This window comes from Melospiza melodia, chromosome 18, assembly GCF_035770615.1.
Source record: "Melospiza melodia melodia isolate bMelMel2 chromosome 18, bMelMel2.pri, whole genome shotgun sequence".
Classification (NCBI taxonomy): domain Eukaryota; kingdom Metazoa; phylum Chordata; class Aves; order Passeriformes; family Passerellidae; genus Melospiza; species Melospiza melodia.
In genome coordinates, this window is record NC_086211.1 from 8,875,942 (window position 1) to 8,902,304 (window position 26,363).

The 26,363-nt window shown below is 39.3% G+C and overlaps 1 protein-coding gene across 4 annotated transcripts; it reads left to right on the top strand.

Moving 5' to 3' along the window:
* Nucleotides 1-823: 823 nt before the first annotated feature.
* Nucleotides 824-24,367, top strand: MARF1 (meiosis regulator and mRNA stability factor 1). 4 transcript variants are annotated; one of them, XM_063171956.1, is made up of 26 exons: nucleotides 824-1,031; nucleotides 2,507-3,178; nucleotides 4,129-4,303; nucleotides 5,637-5,863; nucleotides 6,669-6,786; nucleotides 7,457-7,629; nucleotides 8,416-8,850; nucleotides 9,375-9,544; nucleotides 9,649-9,810; nucleotides 10,047-10,236; nucleotides 10,916-11,094; nucleotides 11,999-12,079; nucleotides 12,739-12,975; nucleotides 13,714-13,833; nucleotides 14,098-14,273; nucleotides 14,514-14,734; nucleotides 15,389-15,531; nucleotides 16,766-16,899; nucleotides 17,417-17,619; nucleotides 18,091-18,318; nucleotides 19,520-19,750; nucleotides 19,861-20,073; nucleotides 20,791-20,851; nucleotides 20,949-21,089; nucleotides 21,614-21,784; nucleotides 21,925-24,367. In XM_063171956.1, exons 1-26 carry the CDS (start codon nucleotides 885-887, stop codon nucleotides 22,155-22,157), a joined length of 5,241 nt encoding a protein of 1,746 aa, XP_063028026.1. In that variant the 5' UTR covers nucleotides 824-884; the 3' UTR covers nucleotides 22,158-24,367. The 4 variants fall into 4 exon arrangements, with proteins under 4 accessions (XP_063028026.1, XP_063028027.1, XP_063028029.1 ...); XM_063171957.1 differs by having other exon boundaries at nucleotides 21,686-21,784; XM_063171959.1 differs by having other exon boundaries at nucleotides 2,507-2,653.
* The last annotated feature ends 1,996 nt before the right edge of the window (nucleotides 24,368-26,363 follow it).

Consider the following 26,363-nt stretch of genomic DNA (forward strand, 5'->3'; position numbering starts at 1 on the left):
TCTAGAGTTGTAAAACTTGATGAACTTGATGTTGTAGGCAGCATAAATTTTGGGTAGCTAGAATTCGTGTGAATAAATATTTCTGCTTAAAGGAAAAAGTAAAACTTCTTTCGAGGTTAAAAACAATGCAGAGGTAAATGTAGTGCCATGTAATGTGTTCTATGGTTATTGTGTTTAATATTAAGTACAAAAGAACCCGAAGGAGTGGAGTCTAATGAATGCAGCACGGAGTTGGAGAGTAAAATGCTTCATTGCTAGCTATTGTTTTTCTGGTACTGAGCTTTATGTTTCTTTCTGTTTCTGTAAAGCTAAATTGAGGATTAGCAGAAGTGCTAGTAAGTTATTTTAATAATTCAAAGCTCTGTTTAAATGCTAAATACTGTGTGCTTAATACAGGTGTGTCATGTATAGGTTGTCTTAACCAATGGAAAAACAGTGAATATGCAGCTCAGTTGTCACAGCCAAGTTCAGTTGCACCTGTTGTGTATTTACAGTTGAGCTGTTCTTGCCCCCTAGATTTGCTTTCTAGGAGAGTGCACTGAAAGTTTGGGGGTACTGTTTTATGTGAGCAGCTGTGTGACTCCAGCTAATGCCATGGACTTCAAGGTGTTTCTCCTCAGACTGGTTCTTCTGTGCTGTGGGTCACGAGGAGCATTCCTGTGTTAAAAGGGAGTTAAGGCCTTTGCCATAGGCAGAATTAAATTTAACATAATTAATGCAAGTTCACTAACAGAGCCGTAGTGGAATTCTTAAGACCACTCTGATTTTTCTCTGTCTTGCTTTAAAGGTTATTTAAAGCATGCTTTTTGTTTTTTCCTCTTAGCAGGTGGGAAGAATGAAAGGAAGGGGGGATGAAAGGATGTTGAACCTTTTTGTTTGGATGTATGATGGAAGGAAACAGGACGGAGAACCTCTGCAATAGATCCTTGGGATGGCTTCAGAGACAAGAGAATGATGCTAAGCCATGGCTCTGGAAGCTTTCTGATTGCTTTTCTGCTGCTGAGAAGGCTTTGCCTTGTAGTGCAAAAACGGTAATTTCTGCCTGCCCTGAGGGAGTGCTGGGGCTGGGGGCTGACTCCAGGGGTGTTACTGACTGAGGGGGTGGGAGGGAAGGAGGAGGAGGGGGCAGCAGCTGCCAAGGTGAGTACAAAACCTGCCTGAGGATTTGGGGCCTTGGGTTGTGTTCACAGCTCACAGCTGTGGTGGTGAGAAGGGACAAGCTGCTCTGCTTGTCAGGCTTTCCTCTCCACAGCTGTTTGGGGCCATGCATGGGGCTGCCCAAAAGGTGGGTGAGGAGCTTCTGGGGAGCTCTGCCAAGTTATTGCTGAAGAGCAGAGTGGAGAGGTCATGCTTCCAATTCATCTGTTTAGTTTGGAGGCAAATTTAGCCCTCTGAATTATTATTATTATTATTATGTAGCTGCAGCAATTGTGGATACTGTTCTTCACAAGGTCCTACTTTTCCCTTGTTTCCATTTCTTTAAATGTTCCTTTAATGTACATAATTCTATGCATTTAAGATGCAAAGGGCTGTGGATTAGGAGTAGTACAACACAATTAGGTACTTGAGCAAGTGAGCTCCAACTGCTAAGAAACACTCTTCAGACTCATTAAATCTGCCTAAGTAAAGACATAAGAGAAATGGATGAGCATTTGCTGTTTTCATGTTTTGAGGATTAGGAAGGAAGCTGCCATAAAATCTGGAATTTAGGATATAAATCAGTTCCAGACAGATTTTTGGCTGAGTTTATCTACATGAAATGTAGCATCAAGTAGAGAGGAATGAGTAATTAATTATTCATTCATGTATAGTAGGAAATGCAATAAATTCAATTTGAAAAATAGAAGTTGGTCAGAAGTTTTGTAGCAATGTTCCATCCAGGTTACCTCTGCTGACCTTGACTATTCTGTGCTTCTTTTAACCTTGCTTGGTTTTCACTGCTGGCATTTTAAAAAACTTTCTCTTTTAGTTTGTGCCTTTGTGTTTACATCTTGATATCTGAAATCAGAGCAGACAAGAACCACTTAGTTGTTGTGAGACTGTAGCCTTCTTTGCCCTCTGCTATATTACCTGCTTGATGTTATTTCTAATTTTTTAAGTCATATTCTTTTAATACATTACTTTCACAATTTGAATAACATTTTTACATCTTTATTCGAGCTAAAATACGATGACTTACAGATCTGCAACTTGTGAAGTGGCTCTCTTAGAGTTAGCGTAACAGTTTTCTGCTTTTTTGATTCTGTTTTGTGGACTCCTTGCTGTTTGGTTTATAGCTCTCTGGGTTTGTTGCTTCCAAAGTCCACTGATACCAGTATTCCTAGGGCTGGCACATGTAACTGGCATGGTTCTCTTTAACATTTTACATGTTCAGTCAGCAAGGTAATAGTAGTCATAAAGATAGCACTTTAAATCTAAAATCATAATAGTCTAAAAATACCTGCTTCTTACCCTATAAAATTGTTTTATTCATGTACCTGAATGTAATTGAGCTTTTATTTTCCAGAAAGATTACATGGAGAACAAGAAAGCTGCTGTAGAGTTGAAGGATGCTCCATCTCCTCATGCCGGCTCTAAATTGTTTCCAGCAGTGCCACTTCCCGATGTTCATCCTCTTCAGCAACAGCAACTTCAGCTTTCCCCTGGCCCCAAAGTAAGCTGCTGTGCTCATGGCTCTGACTCTTCTTGCACTCCACAAATGCATTGTGGTGGTGGTGGAGGTGGGAACCTGATTCACCCTGGCACAATATTAGACTCAAAAAGCACTGGGACGATAACTTGTCAAGTAGGGTCGGGATTTGCTTATCAGTCTGCATCTTCACTGAAGAACCCTCCAGCTAGAAGCAATTTGGCAGGAATTCCCAGTGAGTTCTCTGGTATGTGTGTAGAAAACAGTGTATCTTCCTGTCAGCATCTGGCCTGTTGTGGAAAACTCCATTTCCAGCCGTGTCACGGTAACGTGCACAAGCTGCATCAGTTCCCAGCCCTGCCGAGCTGCCCATCCTCCTCTGGCTATTTCCCCTGTCCCGAGTTCACCGCGGGGGCTGCGGGGCACTTGGACGAGCACGGGTCACAGCCGGAGCTGCCGCCACGCGTGTGCGCCAACCCTCTGCACCTAAACGTGGTGCCCCCCGTGTGTCTGAAGGGCTCTCACTACTGCACTGACTGCTTGAGCAAGGTTTGTACTCCCCACCTTTCTCCTTCCTTACTCTGCTGTGTGGTTCGTGTCAAAAGTGTGTAGCTTGAGTGAAACAACAGCTCCTGTGGGTGCAGCTTGCATCCCCCTTGGTTGTGCAGACAGCCTTTTGGAAGCTGAGCTCTTTCCTGAGGTGACATTCAGTGCAATGGGAAGACCAAAAGAGCTATCACAATGTTCTTGTAATGTACTTGAGTGGAGTTTTTACTTCTTTCAAATCCAGTCATCTCTTTACAGCTCCAATTAAACTGTTCTATTGTAGGGACTCTGGGAAAAGGCTAACAGCAGTTAAGATGTACCCTTGGGCAGCTGATCAATAAAGAGCCATTTGTAAGTCAGGCAATGCATCTTATGCCTCAAGGATATTCTAGTCTTGGTTTGGTGTGATAGATCTTAGTTCAGTCTTCCCAAATTTGTAATTTATACTTTAGTACCAATTTAGTAAAATTCAGAACTATTACTAGGAATTTCTAGTGAAATAATAAACTCAGCTTTGCAATATCTGTTACTTAAACTTCTAAGTTTAAGTTTCCAATATAAAAGTGAGTTATATTTAGTTCATTTTAATGAACTAATTGTCAATTCAATATATTTGGAATTAACACACCCTCTACTCTCCATATGCAGGTTTTGTATACTAGGTCTCTGGTTTTTGTTGGCTTTTTTAAAGGATGCATATTAGTACTACTTAAAGGTGGCATGTCTTGATATGTTGAGTTTAGTAGAATCTATCCTTGCATTTGGAAATCTAAAGATGAATATGCTGGGATAGAAGCTTCCTTCATGCCATCATACTGTTGTTAATTAGCATTGCAAAGGAAATCTGAACTGGCATTTGTAGCAGAAAGGAAACCAAGTGTTTGTAGCATGGAATAGCATGTGTTAATATTGTATACTAAATAAACATGTATTCTGAAAAATTGTCCCAACAGCCAACCAGGAACAGCCTAGTTGATGCTGCTAAAATCTGGCCAAATATTCCTCCTCCAAGTGCACAGACTGCACCTGTTCCTATCCCAATCTGTAATGGCTGTGGAACCAAAGGAGCAGGAAATGAGAAGAGTTTGATACTGGCAAGCAGCCTTGGCAAATCACCACAGAAATATGGTAAACCACATTTGTTTGAAACTTCCATTTAGTGGATGTTCTCCTTTTAGCTACTGTTACACAGCAAGAGTTCTCTTAAATTGCACTATTATCTGGAAACTTCTATAAAGTCACAGAAGACTAAGCAGTAAAAAAATACCTTGTGTCTGTTTTGAAAATTCATTACTTGGTTTTACATATTTTGACTTCTTAGCTAATTTACTGTATTGTTTACATAGAGTTTTGATTTTACTATTATTATTTTTACTGTTTTAAGAACTAGAAAAAGAAATTCTGCTGACTTGGAAGCTATTTTGTGTTGGTGATGTGTAAAGAAATTATCTTCAGCCATATTTGTAAAGTATTTTCATAGTCTAGTGTCTATTGTCACTCCACATGCAGTAAAGGTGTAACATTTATAATTCTCAAGTTCTCCTAAGAGGAAAACACTGTGTGAAACAATTTCTTGGTCTTTCTGCAATGTTAGTACTGTTTCAACTACAAAATCATATCTAGTATAAAAGTTACAAACTTTAAAGTCACAGAATATTAAGAAATTGAGAGTTTTACTGTTACTTCAAAACTACATCCATTTTAAGGTGAGACACATCAATCAAGTGTCTTTTACCAAATGCCATTCCAGTGAATCTTTTGGGTAACCAACCAACAAACAAATGATTGTCAGGTGTGCCTTATTTTAAATTCTCAGCTAACACTAATTTGTAGCTTGTTTTTGAACTGTGAGGATTCTGTGTTGTTTCTCATGTTTCTTATCAAGTTGTTTTGTGGGGATGGAATGGTTATATAATGTTCAAATTTAAATCTATTTTCAGAGTGCTGAAACACCAGCTTAGCCTGCAGTAGCAAAAATTCCATAGCTCACTCTCCTGAGCTGTAGGATACTTTGTTAGTTCTATATTGCCTTGATTTTCTCTAATCCCCATCATGGTACTGGTCATGTCATGCAGTTTTGTTTAGATTTCTTATCTAATCCACAATATAAATTTGAACAGCTTCCATGTTTTGCTTCTATTACTGATACAGCACCAAGTATTGCACAACTTCAGACAGTTTTTTTGTGACATTTGGTAATTTTTTTAAAACACATTACTTGATTTTTTTGAGAGCTTAAAAGTGAAGTCAGAGATGTCGTGCATCTTTATCCTAATCTGACAGTGACTAAATTTTTGTTTAAGACTGATTGTTTGTTGGATTCCTTAAGAGAGTAAAACTGAACTTGCATTCCTGGGAATGTTGTTCATAAAACTTCTCATGTGCAAAGATCATACTGTGCTAAGTTCAATGTTTTCAGTATTTGGAAATAAAACTGAGCTGTGTTCTTACACCTGCACAGGGTCCCCAGAAGTTGCAGTAACAGGCCAGGTTCTGGAAAATTTGCCCCCCATTGGAGTCTTCTGGGACATTGAGAACTGCTCAGTTCCCAGTGGCCGTTCAGCTGTGGCAGTTGTGCAGAGGATTCGGGAGAAGTTTTTTAAAGGTCACAGAGAGGCAGAATTCATCTGTGTGTGTGACATCAGTAAAGAAAATAAAGAAGTCATTGAGGAGCTAAACAACTGCCAGGTATCCAGCCAGCACCAGCTTGGTGTTCTTTCTTGAGAGTTTGTGTACTTTGAGTGTGCCAAGATTGATTCACATTCATTAGAGCTTTATTTGCTTCTGTGGGGTTAGTGCATCTTCAGTTTATGGATGGGCTCTCTAATACTGATTTCTTTTTGCTGCTGTGATAGTTTTTAAAAGTGAATCTGCCTTCTGTTTTCTGTAGGTAACTGGTTTAGCTTTAGTTTTAGTTTTCACTAGAGTGTGTTTATCTCATCCAGTAAAATGTGGTGGTGGAGTTTTTGTTATCCTTCAAATCTGTGATCAAATTATTAACCTAAAAGAGCTATGGTTCTGTGAAATTAACTTTTTTACTTTGTTAGTGAGTACTGTGCTGATTGGTAAGGACACATGTAGGTTAGTGCTGTTGTTTGGAGTACCTTTACAGTACATATATTTTCCATTGATACCTTCTGTTTCTTGGTATTTTTTTATAACTTTTTGTATTGATTTCTATGCCAGAAATTTCTGCCGTCTAAATTACAGATATGTTAACAGGTTGACAGTTTTTTGGAATGTTTTTGAGGTGTATGAGTTGTGATCCTTAATGCAGAGCAGCAGAAGTCACCCCAAAGACATTGCTGAACAACTAGGGTTGAAGTTTAGTGCTTACACCTCTATGTATTCTATTCTGTGCATGTGTGCATTAATTTACCTAAATTAAGAGTGCATGCAAGAGCTTGTATTTTAACTTTTTTTTAAATTCCATTGAAGTAAGCACAGTTCATATTGAAGCTTTTTTTCAGAGTGTATTTATGTATTTCCACAGGTGACTGTTGCACACATCAATGCTACAGCCAAGAATGCTGCTGATGACAAACTCAGACAGAGTCTGAGGAGATTTGCTGATACACACACTGCACCTGCCACTGTGGTTCTTGTGTCAAGTAAGTGTTTTTGGTACTCAGCTACAGTGCTGGCTTCAGGTCCTCTCTTCCATGGTATTTTTACATATGGCACTATTTTGATTTCCAAGGGTGGTGTTTCAGCTTTAACTGACCTGTTGAAGAATTCTTAATGTCAGTGGCAGCAAAGGAAGAGCAGGGACAGTAAGATGAGAACTTGGCTCAGTTCAGTCACTGTTATGATTTGCTGCCTTTTTGAATATCAGTAGGTGTGTGTGTGACTACTGTCTAAAGTTAGCTTCAGCAGGAAGCTCATAAATTAAAACTCATGGAGTTATATATATGGTCTGAGCAAAATGTATGTTGTTAATTCTCATAGCAGCATATTCTATATTATATATTAGTTAAATCTGCAATCCATTCAGCTGTTGAAGCTAAACGAATGTTTGCTATAGAAATACCCTGTACCAGTCCAGTGCCCTGCTGATGAATTGCTACAAGCTGCTGTTCAAAGGAAGCCCTTGTCTTTAGACTGAATGTGAACTGCTGATTTAAATAATGGCTGAGAAGCCTTTTAGCTGTTGGTGCTTTTTCATTGGAAATTTCCAATGAGAAATACAACTGTTGAGTGAGATTTATGGGTTTTTCCTCCAATTATATGTTTTAGATTTTTCAAGTGTTTCCTTGCCTGTTTCATTTCCCCCCCCTCCAGCGGATGTGAACTTTGCTTTGGAGCTGAGTGACCTGAGACATCGCCATGGTTTCCGAATCATTTTGGTACATAAAAACCAAGCTTCAGAAGCACTCTTACATCATGCCCATGAACTTATTTGTTTTGAAGAATTTATTTCAGACTTGCCACCGAGGTTACCACTGAAAATGCCGGTAAATATTTCAGTTCTTGGTGCAGCAGACATTTTCAAGTGTCAAATTGCAGTTTTTGTTGTAATTTAGGAGTAGAGCAGGCTCAAATTACGTGTGTGTTGTGATGGGGAATGTCTCCTGTGTATTTGGCCACTGTCTGTATGTCAGTTGCTACCATGTGAATGTTTGCTTTCTGCTTTGAGGCAGGAAGAGTGAAATACTAAATGTGAAAGTAGTTAACTAAAAAGTGAAATAATAAAGGCACATTCTTACTAATAACTATTTTACCAGATAGTGATCTTACTTGCTTTTCTTTACCTTGCAGAAATTTTAAGTAAGAACTTAGTTGCGAATTAAGACATATTAGTGATGCATTAAGTTTTGAGTGATTGTGCCTTTTCTTGGGTTTTTGCCTTCCTTGATGATTGCCTCTGGATATGTTGTGGTGTCTTTGTACAGCACTCGTGACTTTTTCTTTCTTGAAATAACTTCCTGACCTATGCATGCTTTCACATGCGTGTATAGAATATATAGGTTATTGGATAGTTAACAATGGTGCTTTCTCATCTAGAGAATTGATAAGGGACTCTAGTCTATTCTGACTTTATATTGGAGATGGAATTTTGAGGATCTATCCTGGTCTGAGAGATTTTCAAACAAATTGAGTGCTGCAAAAGGGATGACTTGGTGATGGGATAGGGGTGGTGGGAGGAGGGCATGGTCACCAGAACCAGTGTTAGAACTATTGCTTTTGATCCAGAGGGTGTTCTGGCATCATCAAATTTAAACCTTCAATCCTTTTGACAGGCCTGTCATACACTGTTATATGTCTATAATCTGCCAACAAACAGAGACAGCAAAAGTGTCAGCAATCGCCTGCGGCGTCTGTCAGACAACTGTGGGGGGAAGGTGCTGAGCATCTCTGGCAGCAGCGCCATTCTGCGCTTCCTGAACCAGGAGAGTGCGGAGCGGGCGCGGAAGCGAATGGAAAATGAGGATGTTTTTGGAAACAGGATTGTAGTGTCTTTCACTCCCAAAAACAAAGAACTCAATGAAACAAAAAGCTCCAGCTTTGTGGGGACTGACAAGGTCAAGTCTCCCAAAAAAGTTAACAAGAACACGAAGTTGTGCCTCCTCAACAAAGATTCAAATGATCAGTCTGCTGGTACCAAAGGCTCTGCTGGGAGGGGATTCCAGATTCATGGATCTGTCATCAAACCCACAAATGTCAAAAGTTTACAGGTATTGTTGTTCTGCCTTGTTCCCTATTCTTGCTTTTCCTTGTGTTCTGAGGATTTCTTCCCTTACTGCTTTAACTTGTCGGTCCTAATAAATGAATAACTGTAATGTGTGGTGACATTCCTGAATGAGAGCTGTGTTCATCTCCTTGGGAAACACAGGCAGTTGATGTGAGGGTGGTTGTTGTCCCCCCTCCCTGCCACGTTTTTGTCAGTTTGGAAATACTGCTGGTACTTGCTCTCAAATTCTAGCCACTTTTGACTTCTGCAGTGGTGATAGGTAACATCTAGAGTGATCCATTTTGCTTGTTTTAAGAGAGGTAGGGTTAGTCCTATAGTATAGCAAAACATTTCAACTAATTAGCACTTTACTGTCTTCTGCCACAGAAAATCAAAAATTCCTTGTTATGAAATACCAATGAAAAGAAAGAAAAAATGGTCAGCCATCTAGCCTTCCATCAGAAAGAAGGCCTCTGGCAAGGGATGAGTGGTGCTTTGATGCTGACCTTTTTTATCTGTTTCACATAGGAGCTGTGCCGCCTCGAATCAAAGAACGTCAGTAGAAATACTGAAAACCAGCAAGAACGTTTAAGAGAACAAATTCCTTCTCCTCAGAGTAACTCGAATGCAGCAATTTCTGTGTCTCTGGCAACCAAAAAAATGGGAGCAGGAGAATCATCCTCCAAAAATAGTCAGAAGTAAGTTTAGGAATAAAAAAAGATGTAGACATTAGTAACATATTTTTTTAATGTAAATTCTGCAACATGATGTTTTTTCTTTTTCTTATATATATCTGTAATAGAAAAGAGACCTCTGCTTCCAGGAGCATTACCAATTCCCCTGTAGATAAAAAAGATAAAGATGAAACTGTATTTCAGGTCAGCTATCCCTCTGCTTTCAGTAAGTTGACGGCCTCAAGACAACTCAGTCCTTTACTCATGTCTCAGAGTTGCTGGTCATCTCGGTAAGTGTCTGTCTGTCTGTCTTGGGAGGGGAAGTGAGACTTCATCAGTGTATACATTGATTATTCACAGCTTATTTGCTTGTACTGGAATTTGTTTTGCCTTCACATATGTACTGGGAACATCCCTTTTAGGTCAAGTGCATAAATACAGCATTTGTGCCTATTATCTGATTTTGAGATGTATATATTGGAGTTGTGCAGTTCCTTCAGCTCATAAATATTTTTATTTTACCCAGGAGTATGTCTCCCAACCTTTCAAATAGATCATCTCCACTCACACTCAATGTAGTGAATCATACCAGTGGTACAGACTGCCCTGATCCCTTTGCAAATGGTGCAGACATTCAGATCAGCAACATAGATTACAGATTGTCCAGAAAAGAGTTGCAGCAAAACTTACAAGAAATCTTCTCAAGACATGGCAAGGTAAAGGTTCAAGTTCTTTTATTAAATCTGTGTTTATATAGTTCCTGTATATGTATTTAGGGGTGTGGTTTTAGGTTCAGGTGAGCAGGAAGAGAAAGGTTTTGGAGCAGGACTTTTAAACTTTGTTAAAAGGATGGATTGTGGTTTTGGTTTTTTTTCATTAAAGACAGATAACCACTTGTACTAGGTTTTTAATTTGTGTATGGTCTTCATAGATCTGATATTCTGAAGTTATTAATATAAAATTCTTACTAAGTGGCACATTAGTATGTAGGGATGAGACTTAAGCTTTAACAGGATAACCTTTTTGAGCTGTAGAGCTGAATTCCTAATGTCAGCTTAAAAATCTGTTTTGAGTCAGAAGCAATCAAAAGCAGGGGAAGTGTGAATTGGTAAAAAGTAATTATGGAAGGTGAGGTCAGTTGTCCTGTTTTGGTCTGATCTGTGGATGGCATTTTTCTGGCATAATCTTTACATTGAAAGATGATGCTCGTGTTAATGAAAGACCATGGCTTTGCCTTAGTCCAGGATCACTGCCTGGCTATTGTTTGCATTGCCCTCGTGGCTGTGGTTCATCACACTCCCTTCCCTATTCTTGTTGGCTCTTGACCATAGCAAGACTCTGCTCTGGTGGTGATATGTTTTGGTGTAAATGTATGAGGTATTTTCTTCCCCACAGGTAAAAAGTGTGGAGCTCAGTCCCCACACAGACTACCAGCTGAAGGCTATGGTTCAGATGGAGAATCTGCAAGAAGCCATCACTGCTGTCAACAGTCTGCACAGACACAAAATTGGCAGTAAGAGGATCCAGGTCTCATTAGCAACGGGAGCTGCTAGTAAATCACTCTCTCTGCTTAGGTAATAAGCACTTTGGCATCTTCTTAATTGTCCTAGCATGTATTAGTAGCTGAGAGATGATTTAAAATACTGCTTAAAGGGATAATAGGGAAGTAAAGTAAAATCTGATGTGTGACCTGATGAATGTGTTAAATACAACTAGGCCAGGTTTTAGTTTGGCATTTCTGCACTGCTTATATTCTAAGTTCCATCTGAAGACTCTAGATCTCTGTTTAAGAGGGTTTAATAGCTGTGCTACTATTCTTGCTAATACTGATATACCTTTAACTTAATCTGTGCAGCTGAGTTAAGATTACACTGGGCATCTTTATTTCTTCCGTCTCCCAAGAAAATGTGTATGAATTTAGTTTTTGAGGGTGGGTACACAGTTGGAAACACCAACAGCATTTCATTTGCTACCTGGAACGTGATATAACTTAAGAGTACTGATGCTTGTGAGAATACATTTAGGTTTTTTTTTTTTTCTTACTGAAAGAAAGCATTAGGAAAGAAGCTGTCATCATTTTTTCACAGAATGAAACTATTCTACGCTTATGTGCTACTTGTCATTGTATAACTTAGAGCTTTATTTCATTCTAGCCTGTTCAAAGTTTGTCATGTCATGACCAGGCTGGTAACTGCTAATGCTGCAACTTTGTTGAATTCTATAGATGCTCAGATTTTAGCACCACCTATGAAAGCTGCAACTCCTTCAGAGACATGACCTGATGAATTAGCAGAAATGTTACTACTTGTGCTCCCTGATCTAAAATGACAACTTTTGTACTGCTGGAATGGAAGGGAACACACTTTGTCCTGTTTTATGTATAGTTCATGAACTGCTTCTGTAAATATCTTGCTAATTTAGGCTAGAGTCTAATAACAGCATTAATTTTGTGCTAATGCTGCAAAACTTCTCTTACAGCTCAGAAGCAATGTCCATTCTGCAGGATGCACCTGCTTGTTGCTTGCCTGTGTTCAAATTCATAGAGATCTATGAAAAAAAGTAAGTTCCTGGTGGTTTCCTCTTCAGTGCTTCTAAAAAAAGAATCTGATCATGTATGATTGTTTGTAGTGACTTAGATTAGCAGAGTGGAGAATTATGAATTTTTGTTCTTAGGTGCTGCAGCATATTTTGTACCCAGAGGCAATCATGGCAAAACTGTGTTGCCATCTTATTGCAGGGGTTCCACACTGTTGTCTCCTTATCACAAAAGTTTCACACCTTCTTGGTGTTTCTCATGGGCTGCTCCTCAGAACACTGACTTTCATCTTCACACAGCAGCCACTGACTCCAGTTCCCTTCTCACCCAGCCACCCCACTCTTTTATAGAACTCTGCTTCTCATTGCTTACAGCTGTGGCCTGTTAAAGTCAGGCCTGTTCCTATTCTTTGGTAATTGGCCCAGCTGCAACTCCTTAGGGATGAGATTACTTTCTACGCTATCTTTATTTTCTTCTATTCTATCCCCCTACAAAACTGGCCTTTTTTCAGGGGGTTTACTTTCAGTGTTTTGCTCAGTTCTTCTACACTGATTGAATAGGTTAGTTACCTTAACATTCTGCATTTAATTGTTTCTAGCATATTCCTGTTTATTAAAAGGCAGATGACAGCATTGCCTTAGCTGCCTTTATAAATGCCTTTCTTTCAATGTCTCCCTGTCAGGTTTGGCCGTAAGCTGATTGTGTCAGACCTGTACAGACTGACGGACACCGTGGCCATCCGTGACCAGGGCAGTGGCAGGCTCGTGTGCCTCCTGCCCAGCAGCCAGGCCAGGCAGAGCCCCCTGGGATCCTCCCAGTCACACGATGGCTCCTCAGCAAACTGTAGCCCAATAATATTTGAAGAGTTGGAATATCACGAGCCTGTTTGTAAGCAGCATTGCCTGAATAAAGACTTTATGTAAGCTCTGTATAAAATATTATAAATATTTCAAATATTTGAACAGCGTTTATAGTGAACCTGTCTATTAAAGTTGAGGTGTGTGTTCTCATAATGTGCTCTAATCACTCCTCATATGTTTACAAGTATAAGGCAGAGAGCAGTGAGATGGGCCAGGGGATTTTCTAGGCAGTTCTCTTGGGTTGGTGTGTCCAGGTAAGATGATTGTGTTCTAGCACAGCTGCCAGGATTGAGCACATCTTTAATGGAAGCTGGAAGGTTCCCTACATTCCTCTGGTTTTGTAGGAAGGTTATATAAACCAGAGGCTTCTATTACCTGAATTTCATTGTGTAATTGTTGCTGATTTTGTCCTCCAGCTATATTTAGTGAGTGATTCATAGGGAGTTGCAGGTTTCTTAAAGCCATGTATTAAGTTTTTTGTTTAATTCAACAGCTGCCAGGTTGTGCTAGTAGAGCAGTTATTAGGTAATTATTGTTAACTGTCTGGTATGTGCTGCTAAAATATAATGTGAAAGTTTTATTAGGTAATAAAAATATGGTCTTCTAAATGTTACTTCTGGAAATTTGCTGTAGCTGTATTCTTTTGGGGGAAAAATTATGAACGTTGGTTGTACTGTACTACAAGTGCTATTGTCACTAGTAGCAGTATATTATGTGCATATAGTATTATGTTTAATATCTATGTGAGCACAGATATTATGTTAAAGCATAAAAACCTGAACCTCTTATTTTTGCAGTGAACATGAGTTTGATCCAGATTCTTATAGAATTCCTTTTGTGGTTTTGTCTCTGAAGACATTTGCTCCCCAAGTTCACAGTCTTCTACAGACACATGAGGGTACTGTGCCTTTACTAAGGTAAAGTATTTTAATTTCTGTTTTAAGTAAGGTCTGATAGGTTGAAGACATAAAACTTTTTAGGAATTATGTGTTGTATATACACTCAGTTCTTACATAAAATGGTATTCTTTAGAGCAAATGAATACACTATGAAGTGATCACTTTAAAAAATCTTGTTTAGCAAAAACAGCACTTATTTAAAATATGTATTTCATTAAGTTTTATGACAATTATTATAGTGATATTTTAGTGTATAATGGAAGTTTTTTTTTGCCTCCATAGTTTTCCTGATTGTTACATGTCAGAGTTCAATGATCTTGAAATGGTGCCAGAAGGTCAAGGTGGTGTTCCCTTAGAACATCTGATTACCTGTGTTCCTGGAGTTAACATTGCCACTGCCCAAAATGGCATTAAAGTTATCAAATGGATACATAACAAACCACCACCTCCTACTGCAGGTAAGTATTCCTGCTTAAAACTTTTTCTCTTCACTTATTTTTTATGCTAAAAAATTAAGCTAATAAGTTCGGCTAATAAAACAAACATGTATAAGTGTTTAAACTTCTTATGAGGAGAAACTTTCAGCTTGAAAGTTCATACTTTTCTCCTATGCTGTAGCTTCAATCTGTAAGTAAAGTTAAGTGTTTAGTGGAAGAGTACTTGTGGAAGGTACAATAATATGACTTTTTTGTTTGTAGATCCTTGGCTCCTGCGTTCCAAGAGCCCTGTAGGTAATCCCCAGCTCATTCAGTTCAGTCGAGAAGTGATAGATCTGCTAAAAAGCCAACCATCCTGTGTCATCCCTGTCAGCAAGTTCATCCCAACCTACCATCACCACTTTGCCAAGCAATGCAGAGTGTCTGACTATGGCTATTCCAAATTAATGGAGCTGCTGGAAGCCGTGCCTCATGTGCTGCAGGTGGGTGATGTGCTGCTGGCCACTCTGGCCTGGGGAATTATGGCTGCAGCCATCTGAATTCCTGGTTACTGTTGTAGAATAGGTGCTGGACAGCACCTAGTGCCCCTTGAAGGAGCTGGTTGGTTCAACCTTGATGGGTGTGTTCTTTTTTGAGATGCTGTTTCTGTGCCCACCCTTTCAAAACAACTTCTGGGAAAACCTCAGGAATAAAATTTGAAGCTGCTTTTCACCTATGGCTGGTGCTTGGGTAAAAGTTTTCAATTGTGCCGTGTGCAGCATAAGAACACTGCAAATGCTGAGTGCTCATGATTTAGGCTGAGATTTGTTGCCTGTGGCTTGAAGGGATTTCTGTGAGAAATTCTCACAGAACCTTATTACAAAACCCCTGTGGTCACACTCACTTACAACTTTGAACAGTAGTTGGTTGTAGGATTTTTAAATAACCAGCACAAATGAGCAGAACTTGCAGTAGCACTCATGGATGAATTTTTGAATTTCTCAAAGTAGTTCTTGGCACAGAAAGTGAGGGGCCTCATGAGGCTCCATTCCAGATGCTGTCTCTATTACGTTCTTTTTCTAGCCTACCTATACTAATACTGGCTTTTAAATACTGAGGGTGCTGGATGTGAGTGACCAAATCTGGTTTTCTTTCAGATTCTGGGCATGGGTTCCAAGCGCTTGTTAACGCTGACACACAGAGCTCAGGTGAAACGCTTCACTCAAGATTTACTGAAGCTGCTCAAGTCCCAGGCCAGCAAGCAAGTTATTGTGAGGGAATTCTTGCAGGCTTACCACTGGTAAGTTACCCTAATGAAACTGTGCAGGGCCTGTCTGTTAATGGTGATTTTAATACCTAGTGCAAGAGGAGTCAGCACATAAAATCTCAAAATAAAACTGTGGTGATTACAGTGCCTTTTTATTGCTATGTGGAAGTTCACACTTCCAATGAAAACAAAAATTAAAAGCTCTCTGCCATATTTTATTTCTTCCTTTAGTACTTTAGGTTCATTTAACTTCATTGGGGTTGGAAATGGGTTATTGTATTTCATTAGTTCTCTTCAAAGCCATGACTGCAGCATTGAATTTAAGCAAGTAGGTCATGGCACATTAACATGAACAGTAAAGGGAAGACTTAGTGTAGGCTTTCTTCAGAAGGAAATATAAAATGAATAGATTAATGGCCAGGAGTTACTTTTACTACTTTAATTGGATCTAGCAGTGGCAGAAATTGGGAGTAGTGCCTATCTGCAAGCATCCTGAAAAGTAGGGTTTTATTTGGCTTTTTTAAACTACCAAGATTGTTGTTTTCTTTAATAGGAAGATAGAAAGTAATAGTTATGTGCTTTAAACAAACCATGGCATCTTAGGGTGAACCTGTGAATCTGCCTTTACATGTGTGCTGTAGTAAATCATGTGCCAACAGCTCCTTTTTGGGAGTGCACTCCCCTATTTCCACTCTTGGCAAAAATACATTATTGGCTGTTTATAAATCTACTTAATGTAGAGCCAGCACTGGCCACTTGTTGAATAAGAATGTTTGAAGTGTTCTTGCTTCTGAGAGATTTTGGTTAGAGAAGTGATAAGAGTAAAACACATTTTAATACATTACACAGTACTGGGAAGCTTTAATATGATGTTTTCCAGGAGATGGTCCCTACCTTCTCTTGAGACCTGTTCTTGTTTAAAAGAGATGTTATATGGCTGTAACTATTAAGCAAACACAGAGAATACTCTGTAAAAGTGCAGCCAGCTGGAGCTGTATACACAGCACAATTACATGTTCCTAAAGCCCTTAAAACCACTGGCTGATGTGTACAGCTCTTTGTTACACTCATTGCTCACATGACAGTAAATCTTAGAATGGATTTCTAGTTTCCCTTTGTTTTCCAGGATGGTACTGCCAATGTGGAAATTGTCCCTATGTTTTTTAGGATTTGAGGCTTGCTTTCTCAGCTCACCGAAAAATATATTTTTTGCCTCCACAGCTTGCATTAATACTTATATTAACACACAATTTTTTGAAACTTTCAGGTGTTTCTCTAAGGATTGGGATGTTACTGAGTATGGAGTGTGTGAACTGGCTGATATTATATCAGAAATTCCAGACACAACCATCTGTTTGTCACAGCAAGACAATGAAATGGTGATTTGTATTCCTAAAAGAGGTATGTCCATGAAAGTTTCTTGTGCAGTTTCTAATAGATTGTTCTTTGACTGTTCTAAAGCTTTAGTAACTCAAATGTGTAGGAGTGACTTGGATTTTTGTATAATGGTGTTTCTACTTTTATAACTAAGTTGCTAAGTTCTAGCAAATCAAGATTGTCATTCTTTGAACACTAAAAATAGAGCAGGAAAACAGGTGGCAGAAAACATAAAATAATGCTACTACTTCTGCATGTAGTTGTACTGTATGTGGAATGATTAGGCAGTGAATTGTTTTCATACAGGACGAAGTGCCAACATATTTGGCCATTTAAAAAGGCCGCTTCTAAAGGCCTGATAACCTGATTATTTTGGACTTTTAAACATGTAAGCCTAATAAAGGTCTCAGTGGTAGAAGAGTGACTTGGCATAATACATGATCATGCTGAAAACCAGCCATTGTTTGCTTATTGTATTCTGTTGCATTTCATAAGCATGTTGGAATGTAGCTCTTGCTTTTTTTTTTTTTTTTTAATTTAGAGCGTACCCAGGAGGAAATTGAAAGAACCAAGCAGTTTTCCAAGGAGGTGGTGGATCTGCTGCGGCACCAGCCCCATTTCCGAATGCCCTTCAATAAATTTATTCCATGTTACCACCACCACTTTGGGCGCCAGTGCAAACTCGCTTACTATGGGTTTACAAAACTACTTGAACTCTTTGAAGCCATACCAGATGTCTTACTTGTAAGTTCCAAATGATAAGCTGGTCTAAAGCATTTTTCTGGAGTATATGCAACTGTTTCAGCTGGGGTTATATTTCTCATGAACTTTAGTGTGAGTTATAAACTCTGCACCAGTCATGTTAAGACAGCTGTTTTTAAGAAAATCTTAATGCTATTTTGCTAAAATGGTCCATGGTTTTGAGCACATTCAGGAGGCTGTTTGTTAACAAATTCAAACAAAATTCGGTGTCTCGAAGTTGGAGCTAAGTTTTATTATAATTGTGTTCAATTTGCTTTAAAAAAGTAAACAGTTTTGCTGCTTGTTTTATTGTTTCAGACGATACACAGTTTTGCTTGCTGTACAAACAGCTTTTGTGGTGCTGAGTCCTGATGCTCATCAAATCCTGCAGGCCCTGAGTTTGAACTACAGCTCACACATTGCTGAGGTGATTGATGCAGTCTGGATGAACCAAGTGTCTCTTGTGCTCTGTAGGTGCTGGAGTGTGGGGAGGAGAAGATCCTGGCGCTGACAGAGGTGGAGCAGGTGAAGGCAGTGGCTGCCCAGCTGGTGAAGCTGCTGCGGGCACAGAAGGACAATGCCCTGCTGCTGGCGGAGCTGCTGCCCGAGTACAGCCGCACCTTCGGCTACGCCCTGCGCCTGCACGACTTCGACGTCAGCTCCGTGCCAGCCCTCATGCAGAAACTCTGCCACGTGGTGAAGGTAACCCTTGGCCCTGGCTGCTGTCCCTCTGCAACCTGGGGGGGTTGTGTTGTCACTGTTGTATTTTCTGAGAAATCCCTTTGCCAGGATTTCTTCCCCTGGGAAGATTAGAAGCCTCAGAGAAAAAACAAACCAATATTATCTCATTTGGTGCTCTCGTGTTTGCTGCTTTGGAATGTGGTCTGGAGATTGTTTGCCAACTGGTCATTGTTTGATTGGTGTCATGTGAATTGTTTTTACTTAATGACCAATCCCCATCAGCTGTGTCGGACTCTGAGGAGTCAGGCATGAGTTTTTCATCATCATTCTTTGTTGCCTTCTGTCTGTATCCTTTCTGTATTCTTTAGTATAGTTTTAGTATAGTATTCTTAAATATAATATCATAAAAGAATAAATTAGCCTTCTAAGAACATGGAGTCATATTCACTCATCTCTCGCCTCATCCTGGGGACCCCTACAAATGCCACAGTTGTCTTAAGGAGTTCTCTGTCTCACAGGATGTGGCTCAGTACCTGTAACGAAACGTTGTTTCCAGAGTACGGCATAAAGTCAGGAAGGGGAAATTCCAAAAGGGTTTTTAATGAAGTTTCTGTATTCTTACGATGTTCTCTTTGCTCCTTTGTAACCTTGCAGCATTTTCTGGGAATACTCATGTTTCTTTAACAAATAAGTAAAAGATTCTATTCTAGTACTTATTTTAACAGTACAAATTGTTTTTTCCCCCCACCTGACTCCTACCTGTGAAAAGGTTTTTTGATAACTGTAGTAGTTTTCAGTCTTCTAATGCTTTCAGTTCCTTTACTTTTTTAGCTGTGGTTTGAGACTTTGAACATAAATACATAGGTGGTCTTCTGTGGCAGTGGAAAAGAGAGGTTACAGCTATATGGGTGTGGGCACGTTGCTTTAGTTGCTCCACTTTTGTTGACTTAGCAGCTGGTGTCTGGCTGGAGCTCAGTCAGGACCAGCTGGCTTGTAACAAAGAGTAAAATCATACCTGCCAGTGGACAGAAACTGCTGCACAGCTGTGCAAGTTTTGTGTATTTAAAGTAAATATTTACATGGAATAGGGTGCTTGATTTTGTGTGTCCTTTGCTAGGGGAATATCAGGTACAGCTATGCTCAAATAAACCCCAGCTATACATTTTATTTTTAATTCAGTCTCTTCTATGTTCTTAACTTCTTTCCCAATTAATTTTTCCAGGTGGTTGACACAGAATCTGGCAAGCAAATTCAGCTGATAAATAGAAAATCTCTGCGGACTCTGACTGCCCAGCTGCTGGTCTTGCTGATGTCCTGGGATGGAACATCCTTGCTCTCAGTTGAGCAGCTTAAGCAACATTATGAAGCAGTCCACAGTACTTCACTTAATCCATGTGAATATGGATTTATGACCTTAACTGAACTCCTGAAGAGTCTGCCTTACTTGGTTGAGGTGTGTGATCTCTTGCTTTTCTGATATGTTTGAAAAGCCATTGTGCCTAGAGGCTCTGGAAGTGTGTGCTCTAATTCTTTCTCATTTTTTTTCTTTTTCTGTTTTGCTAGGTTTTTACCAATGGTGCAGCAGAAGAATATGTCAAGCTTACAAATCTGTATGTTTTTGCAAAGAATGTGAGGTCCTTACTTCACACCTACCATTATCAGCAGATTTTTCTTCATGAGTTCCCAGTAGCATACAGCAAATACACAGGAGAAGTGCTGCAGCCTAAAGCATATGGATGCAATAATTTAGAAGAGCTCTTGGGAGCAATTCCACAGGTGTGAAGAACTCAGTTTTGCACTATTACATTGAGATTTCTGTATGAATTAAAAGCAGTTACACAACCACAGTTTCTGTTAGTTGGGGTGACTTACTGGAATAATTACCTTCTTCAGAGAGGCTTATACCACTTGTATTTTTAACACACTGCTGAGAAATCAGGAGAAGAAAATCAACCAGCACATGTGTTTTGGAGAATTTGTGCTTAAGAACTGTTCCTAGTAAGGCTGTAAACATCCCTGGCATCTCTGAGTGAGAGAATTGATTTTCTGTCTGTGTGAGTGAATGGTTGTACAGTACTGAACCTTCATTTTGATCAGAGTGCATTATTTGGTTGGGAGTGAATTCTGGGACCTTGTCACAAGTGCCATGTTCTTGTCATCCACATATCCTAAGTGCTCTGGGATAATTCTGTGACATAGTTTGTGGCTAGAGTATTTCCTTCAAGTAGGCCAATCTTTCTGAAGAGTGACAAAGAATTTTTCAGTTCCATGTTTAAACATTTAGTTTCATTTTTGTTTATTTAGTGTACTTTCTGGAACTATAGTTTGCCTTTGGTATCAGTTACTTTGAGCCTTTACTTGAGTAGTGTAGTACAAATTAGCAACGTGCTTTAGGTTACTGTTGGAAATCATGTCAGTGCAAAGCTGGGTGAAAGGCAGTGAGCAAATGAGCTTAGCATGGGCTGATGTTCAACTCTGCTTCCTTCTTAACAGGTGGTCTGGATTAAAGGACATGGCCATAAGAGAATTGTAGTCCTGAAGAATGATATGAAAAGTAAGCCATTGCCATTTTGAGCAATATCTTGGTTTTCTTTTATGTTTTTTAAGAGGCAGCTTGAGTTAACTAACCAAATGAACTTCCCTTTTTGTAGCTCGTTTTAGCTCACCTAGCTTTCCCCCTGCTGATCATGTAGATGATCATGGAAATCAACTTGCTGACAATAATGGACATATTATGGAGACCCAAGGATCCACTTCCTCAATGGAACTAAATCTAGGAGGGCCTAGCAATGGTAATGCAAAGTTGGTTTATATAAGGAATTTATTGTCTTAGGGGAAATAAGCAGAATAATTGAAGCAGCACGGGGAAAGATGAGTTAGTAAATCTGAACTTGGGTAAATATGCAATTTGGCTTGAAAGCTTGTTGAACTTGTCTGAGTTTGTGGTTGGGCTTGTGTTCTGAGCTGCTGGTCTATAAATGTGTATATAGGGAGAGAGCTTCTGGGTATTGCTTCCCAGGGGTTTGGTGGAAATTTAAGTCTATGGACATGAAGCTAATGAGGGATGAGGGTCAGCAGCAGCTTCTGCTAGCATTGCTTTCTGTATTCTGATGAGAATTTACTTAGATGCTCTTGATGCAGCAAATAAATCTGAGATTAATTAGAATTAATTAAATTAGATTGGTGTTAGCATTTCAAACAGAGCATAGTTCTGAAATCCTCGTGTTTGCATCTGGAGACTTTACATTTACCTGTGACAGTAGTGACGCCTTCACAGCTTACAGATGCTCTGAAAGATGTTCCCTTGTCTCTGTAGTTTCTAATCAAACCGAGCAGGAACTTCTTTGCCTCACAAACACATCTCCTGTTGATCTCCTGTGTGAGCCAGTCCCTTCCTGCCTGCCATCCCCCCAGCTGAGACCTGACCCTGTGGTTCTTGAGTCTGCAGACCTCATCCAGTTTGAGGAACGCCCTGCACCCCTTCCAGGTAAGACTTTGCCTCCCTTTGTTGCTTCAAATCAGGCTGATGAATTCTCTTTGAGTATTTTATTGCCTAACAGCAGAGAAATTGTATTAAAAAAAAAAAAAAAACAGCATCAGTAAATTGAGTTGTCTTCTTTCTTTTAGAGATAATGATTTTAACAGAAGAAGAAAAGCAGACAATTGTTACCACAGCTCAAGAAAAGCTGATCTCTGGTTCTGTGGTGTCTGACACCACAGAGAATGCTTCAGTGCCTCCCTGTCAGTCCTCTGAAACCCATGTAAACAAAGAAGCCACGGACAGCCCAGCCAAAAAGCAACACAAAAACAAGGTCAAATTGGCAGCAAACTTCTCACTTGCACCTGTAACCAAGCTTTAACTCTTTCTTTTTAGTGTGAAGGACAAACACCTATGGACTGTGCACAAAGTAAAGCTGTTTGCTAGCCCATGTGTATTTTAATGGAAAACCTAGAGGAATTAATTTGTATTTAATGTATTCTGTGAAAATTTTGTTCCTTTTACACTGAACACAGCTGTTAGCAGAGCAGATTTTTTTCTATTATTTTGAAAAAAAATCTGGCATTTGTTAAATTATTCTTAAATTTTACAGTTTTTCATAAACGTGTTCAGTAAAAGCAAAATATTAATCCAACAAACACGGAACAGATTTTATTTTCTTTAAGCCTTGTTGGTGATGTAATCATACATGTAGCATATTGTATTCTATAGGCTGTTGCTTACTGGTATTGTTTCAGACAGTATTAATGAAATGCATGATTTGTCTTTCAAAAGCCTGTTGAGAAATTTTAACTCGCTGACCGGGGATGGCAAGAGTGAGGGGAGCTGACTGTCCTCCCGAGGGGAAACTTGTTCTCTGACCTCTCAGGTGACCTGTAGCTGCATGGGAAATGCTTGTTAAAGATGTCTGTAGGAGGCTGTGGGTCTTGTGTAAAACTTGTTTTAAATGTGTTTTTGCTGTAGCTTTCAGTTCATTTTGGAGCTTTCTAGGACACTGATGCTTTACCCTTCCCTCATATTGAGTTTGTCTGGCATGGGTTTGGTTAAGGGAAAGACTGTCTTGATGTCATGAGTGTAAGATACAGGCACACACATTTTCATTGTGTCTAGAAATGAGGTGAGGAAGATTCTGAAATATGCATCTAATGCATAAATTACAGATAATGGAGCAGGTCTTATTAAAATGGCTGGTGATGGAAGGCATTGATGCTATTTCCACCTGTAAGGAAAGTTCTAGCTACATGTGGAAATGCTAAGGTTGTTCTGCTTAACCTTGTTTTCTCTTTTTAAGCATGTTCAGTAAATGGGAAGCTCCTTTGATGATGTGCTGTCTTTTAGCTGTGTCTGTTTTTATTCTGAGACTTACTCCTAGTGTTGGCAGCTTTTTGAATTCGTGGTATCTTGTGTTGGCTTTTGCAAGGGCCGACTTTGGGAGGGAGGCTGAGTCAGTGGATGACCTTAACTCTAGTGAGCAGAACTGTCCAGGTGTGAGACTTTCTACCCATTCTGGGTAACCATGGCATTTACAATGGGTTGTATTTGCCAGGCAGCAAATAAATGCTTGTAGTATTGAAAGAACCTATACTAGAAGTTTTCCACTGGCCAACTGAGTTTTTTTTAGAGGGATTCTATTGTAATATGCAGGAGATGGAACACAGGCTCTAATTTTTCAGCCAGCAGCAGGAAATGCCACTGAACAATGGCTATGGACAGATTTTTACTAGTCAGATTTTGTTACAAAATCTTTTATATTTAGGCAAGTATTACCAGTAGTGAGTTTATAGCCATTGTGAGTGCAAAGAAACACTGGGAAGTTTTTCTGAGCATTATGGCACAGTATTTTTGAGTCCACAGTAAACCTCTACAGACATACTGTTATGGAAGAAGAAATTTAGAAGTAAGTTTTCTTGGAATGTTTTTAGTGAGTTAAATGCAAGAAAATCTGCTTTCACCTTACCTTTGATAAGGTTGACAGTGGTCAGTCTAGATCTTTGTTTCAGGAGAGCATGTATTGGAGGAGAGACCTGCCTGGAATGGTATTTTCATGAGATGCAGCTACAAGTCATTTGGAGCACTAAAGAAAACCAGGTTTTTGCTTCAGAGGAAAATATGGTGTTTATCCAAGTAATGTGGTGGTTATACCACCTATGGAGGTCAGCATATCTTATCTGGATTCATGTGTGATTCTGCTGAAATTGCTGTTTGAAAGTAATAGAATAATACTTTTGAGAAGTTGTGTTCATAGTGTAACAAAATAGCTAATTGAATTGCAATATATTTTTTTATCCAAAGGGTTAAATGAATGATGTGACTTACAGATTTAAAAGCATTGCAACCATGAAATTCTTTAATTTAGCAAATAAATGTACTACTTCAGATTCATGTTTGTTTAAAAGAAAAAATGTCACTGAAGCCCTCAATTTATGCACTATTTTTTCCTTGGAATGGGAGAGAGAAGAAAGACTTCTTTTCTTAGCTGTCTACTTTGTTTGGACATTTTTTTTGTGGCTCAAGTGCTGTTTTGTGTGTTGGGACCAAACAGTTGTCAATAAAATTTTCAAGCAAGCATAACTCTTGTCCTTGTCTCAAAACCTGTGGGGGGGAAAAAACCAAACAAAAAACAAACCAACCTCTAGAATACTTAACATGCTGTGCCATGGTAAATTTAATTATTGAGACAGAACAGAGCTGGGGTTTAGTGAGGACTAAAGAAACGTAAATTGTGGAGGTTGAAGCTTTTCCCAGATTTTGCAATTGAGCTGTTTGCAGATGCAGTCAGTGTCTCTCACTGCTCTCCATGCAAGGTCATGTGTAGGGTTTACTTTGAAAAGGAGCTATTTATCATGCTAAAGAGGAAAAATGGAGAAAGGGGTGTATGTAAATCCAGCAGGTGGGTGTCAGGTGTTCCTCCTCAGTGTGTCTCCCTGTGAGATGTTAAAATTGTTGCAAATAAGGTCATGTGAGAGTAATAAAGTTAATGAGTCACTTTTGAGTTATAATGGCTTTTTCCAGCTTGAAGATGGTAATTATTCAGGAACTACAAATATGGCAAATTTCTTTCACTGAGGGGTTTTGAAATTTAGAATCTTAACAAAACAAAACTTCAATTAAATTGAAGTGTTTTGTCATCTCACAGCTTCATGGACAAAACTAGAGACCTGGATTAGCTGTTCCTGACTTTCTCTTTTTTGGGGGGTTTTTGGGTTTTGTTTTGTGACATATTCTCACTCAACAGAACTGTTAAGTGGAGTCTGCTGGAATAAATGTCAGGCCTGTTGCAGATAAGCAACCACTTGACCTTACAGGGTACTTGTTCACTAAGCAATTTTAAAGTAACTACCTAAAAAACTTACTGGGAAATTCTTCACAAACAATGTAATAAATATTCCCCTTGGAAATAATGAATTCTCCTCTCTGGAAGGAGAAACAGGTGTTTTATGAAACCTTCCTAGAGCAGCACCACAAACCCTATAATCACCACTCTGTAATTTCATTTTTCAGTAGTTGTGAATGTTTTTAAGTAAATGAATGAGTAAAATCCCTCATAGCACCTGGTATGTGATTACCTTCAAAAGATGAGTTTGATTTTAAATGCTGATTGGGTTCTGTGCTGCAAACATTCCCACTTCTTTTATTCTCACTCATTTTATGTTAAGCCATCTGTTTAAAATTAGTAAAAAAGAGGTGATGGAAATAATTTTAGGAAAAAAATTAAAGCTAATATGGCTTATTTTGCTTGCCATAGTGTAACAGGTCAGACTAATTGCATTATATGAGCCATGGTTTAACTCCTATTAATAGCATTTTCCTAGCAAGCATCACTTCAAAGGCTGCATTCCTTCCTGTATGACTATTTTTGTTTAGTATTACTTAGGTGGATAAAGACAGAAACAAATCCTAATTCAAGTGATGATCAGAATGGCTTGTAGTGCTATATGTATGCTACAGAATGCAGATTTCTCTAAATAGAGAATGCCATTTTACAAGAAATTCCTGAAATGCCACTTCAGGATGTTATGTGAGCATGTTTTGACATGGCTGTCAAAGCACTGTTGCATGTCATGCCATGGCTCAAGTGTCACATCAGTCTATCAGTTAGTGAATTCAAAAGTGAGGAATTGCATTCTGCCTGTGTCATGAAGGAGAAAAATAACAAACTCTCTGTTGGTGTAGCTGGGATGAGGTAACTGGCTGCAAGAAACTTGATAGTAGCTGCAGTCATCTCTGGTTTTGTGATCAAGCCTGGTAAGTCCTCTGCTCTCTGTAACTGATGAGATTCACTGTTTAGCTATCAGTTTAAACACCTCTTGGTGTTTCCCACAATTCTTCCACTCTCCCATGAAGTGTTGTTGCAGAAAACTGCCTCATTGAGAAACAAGAAAGCAAAATTAAATGTGAGGGGAGATCTCCTGTGAGCCCCCTCCCTACTCCTCCCTGAGCCAGAGTTGCTGCTGAGGCTGTTGGGACCCAGGCTCAGGGGCTGAGCTGTTCTCAGCATCCCCTGTGAGCTGTTCTCAGCATCCCAGGACCCAGGCTCAGGGGCTGAGCTGTTCTCAGCATCCCATGT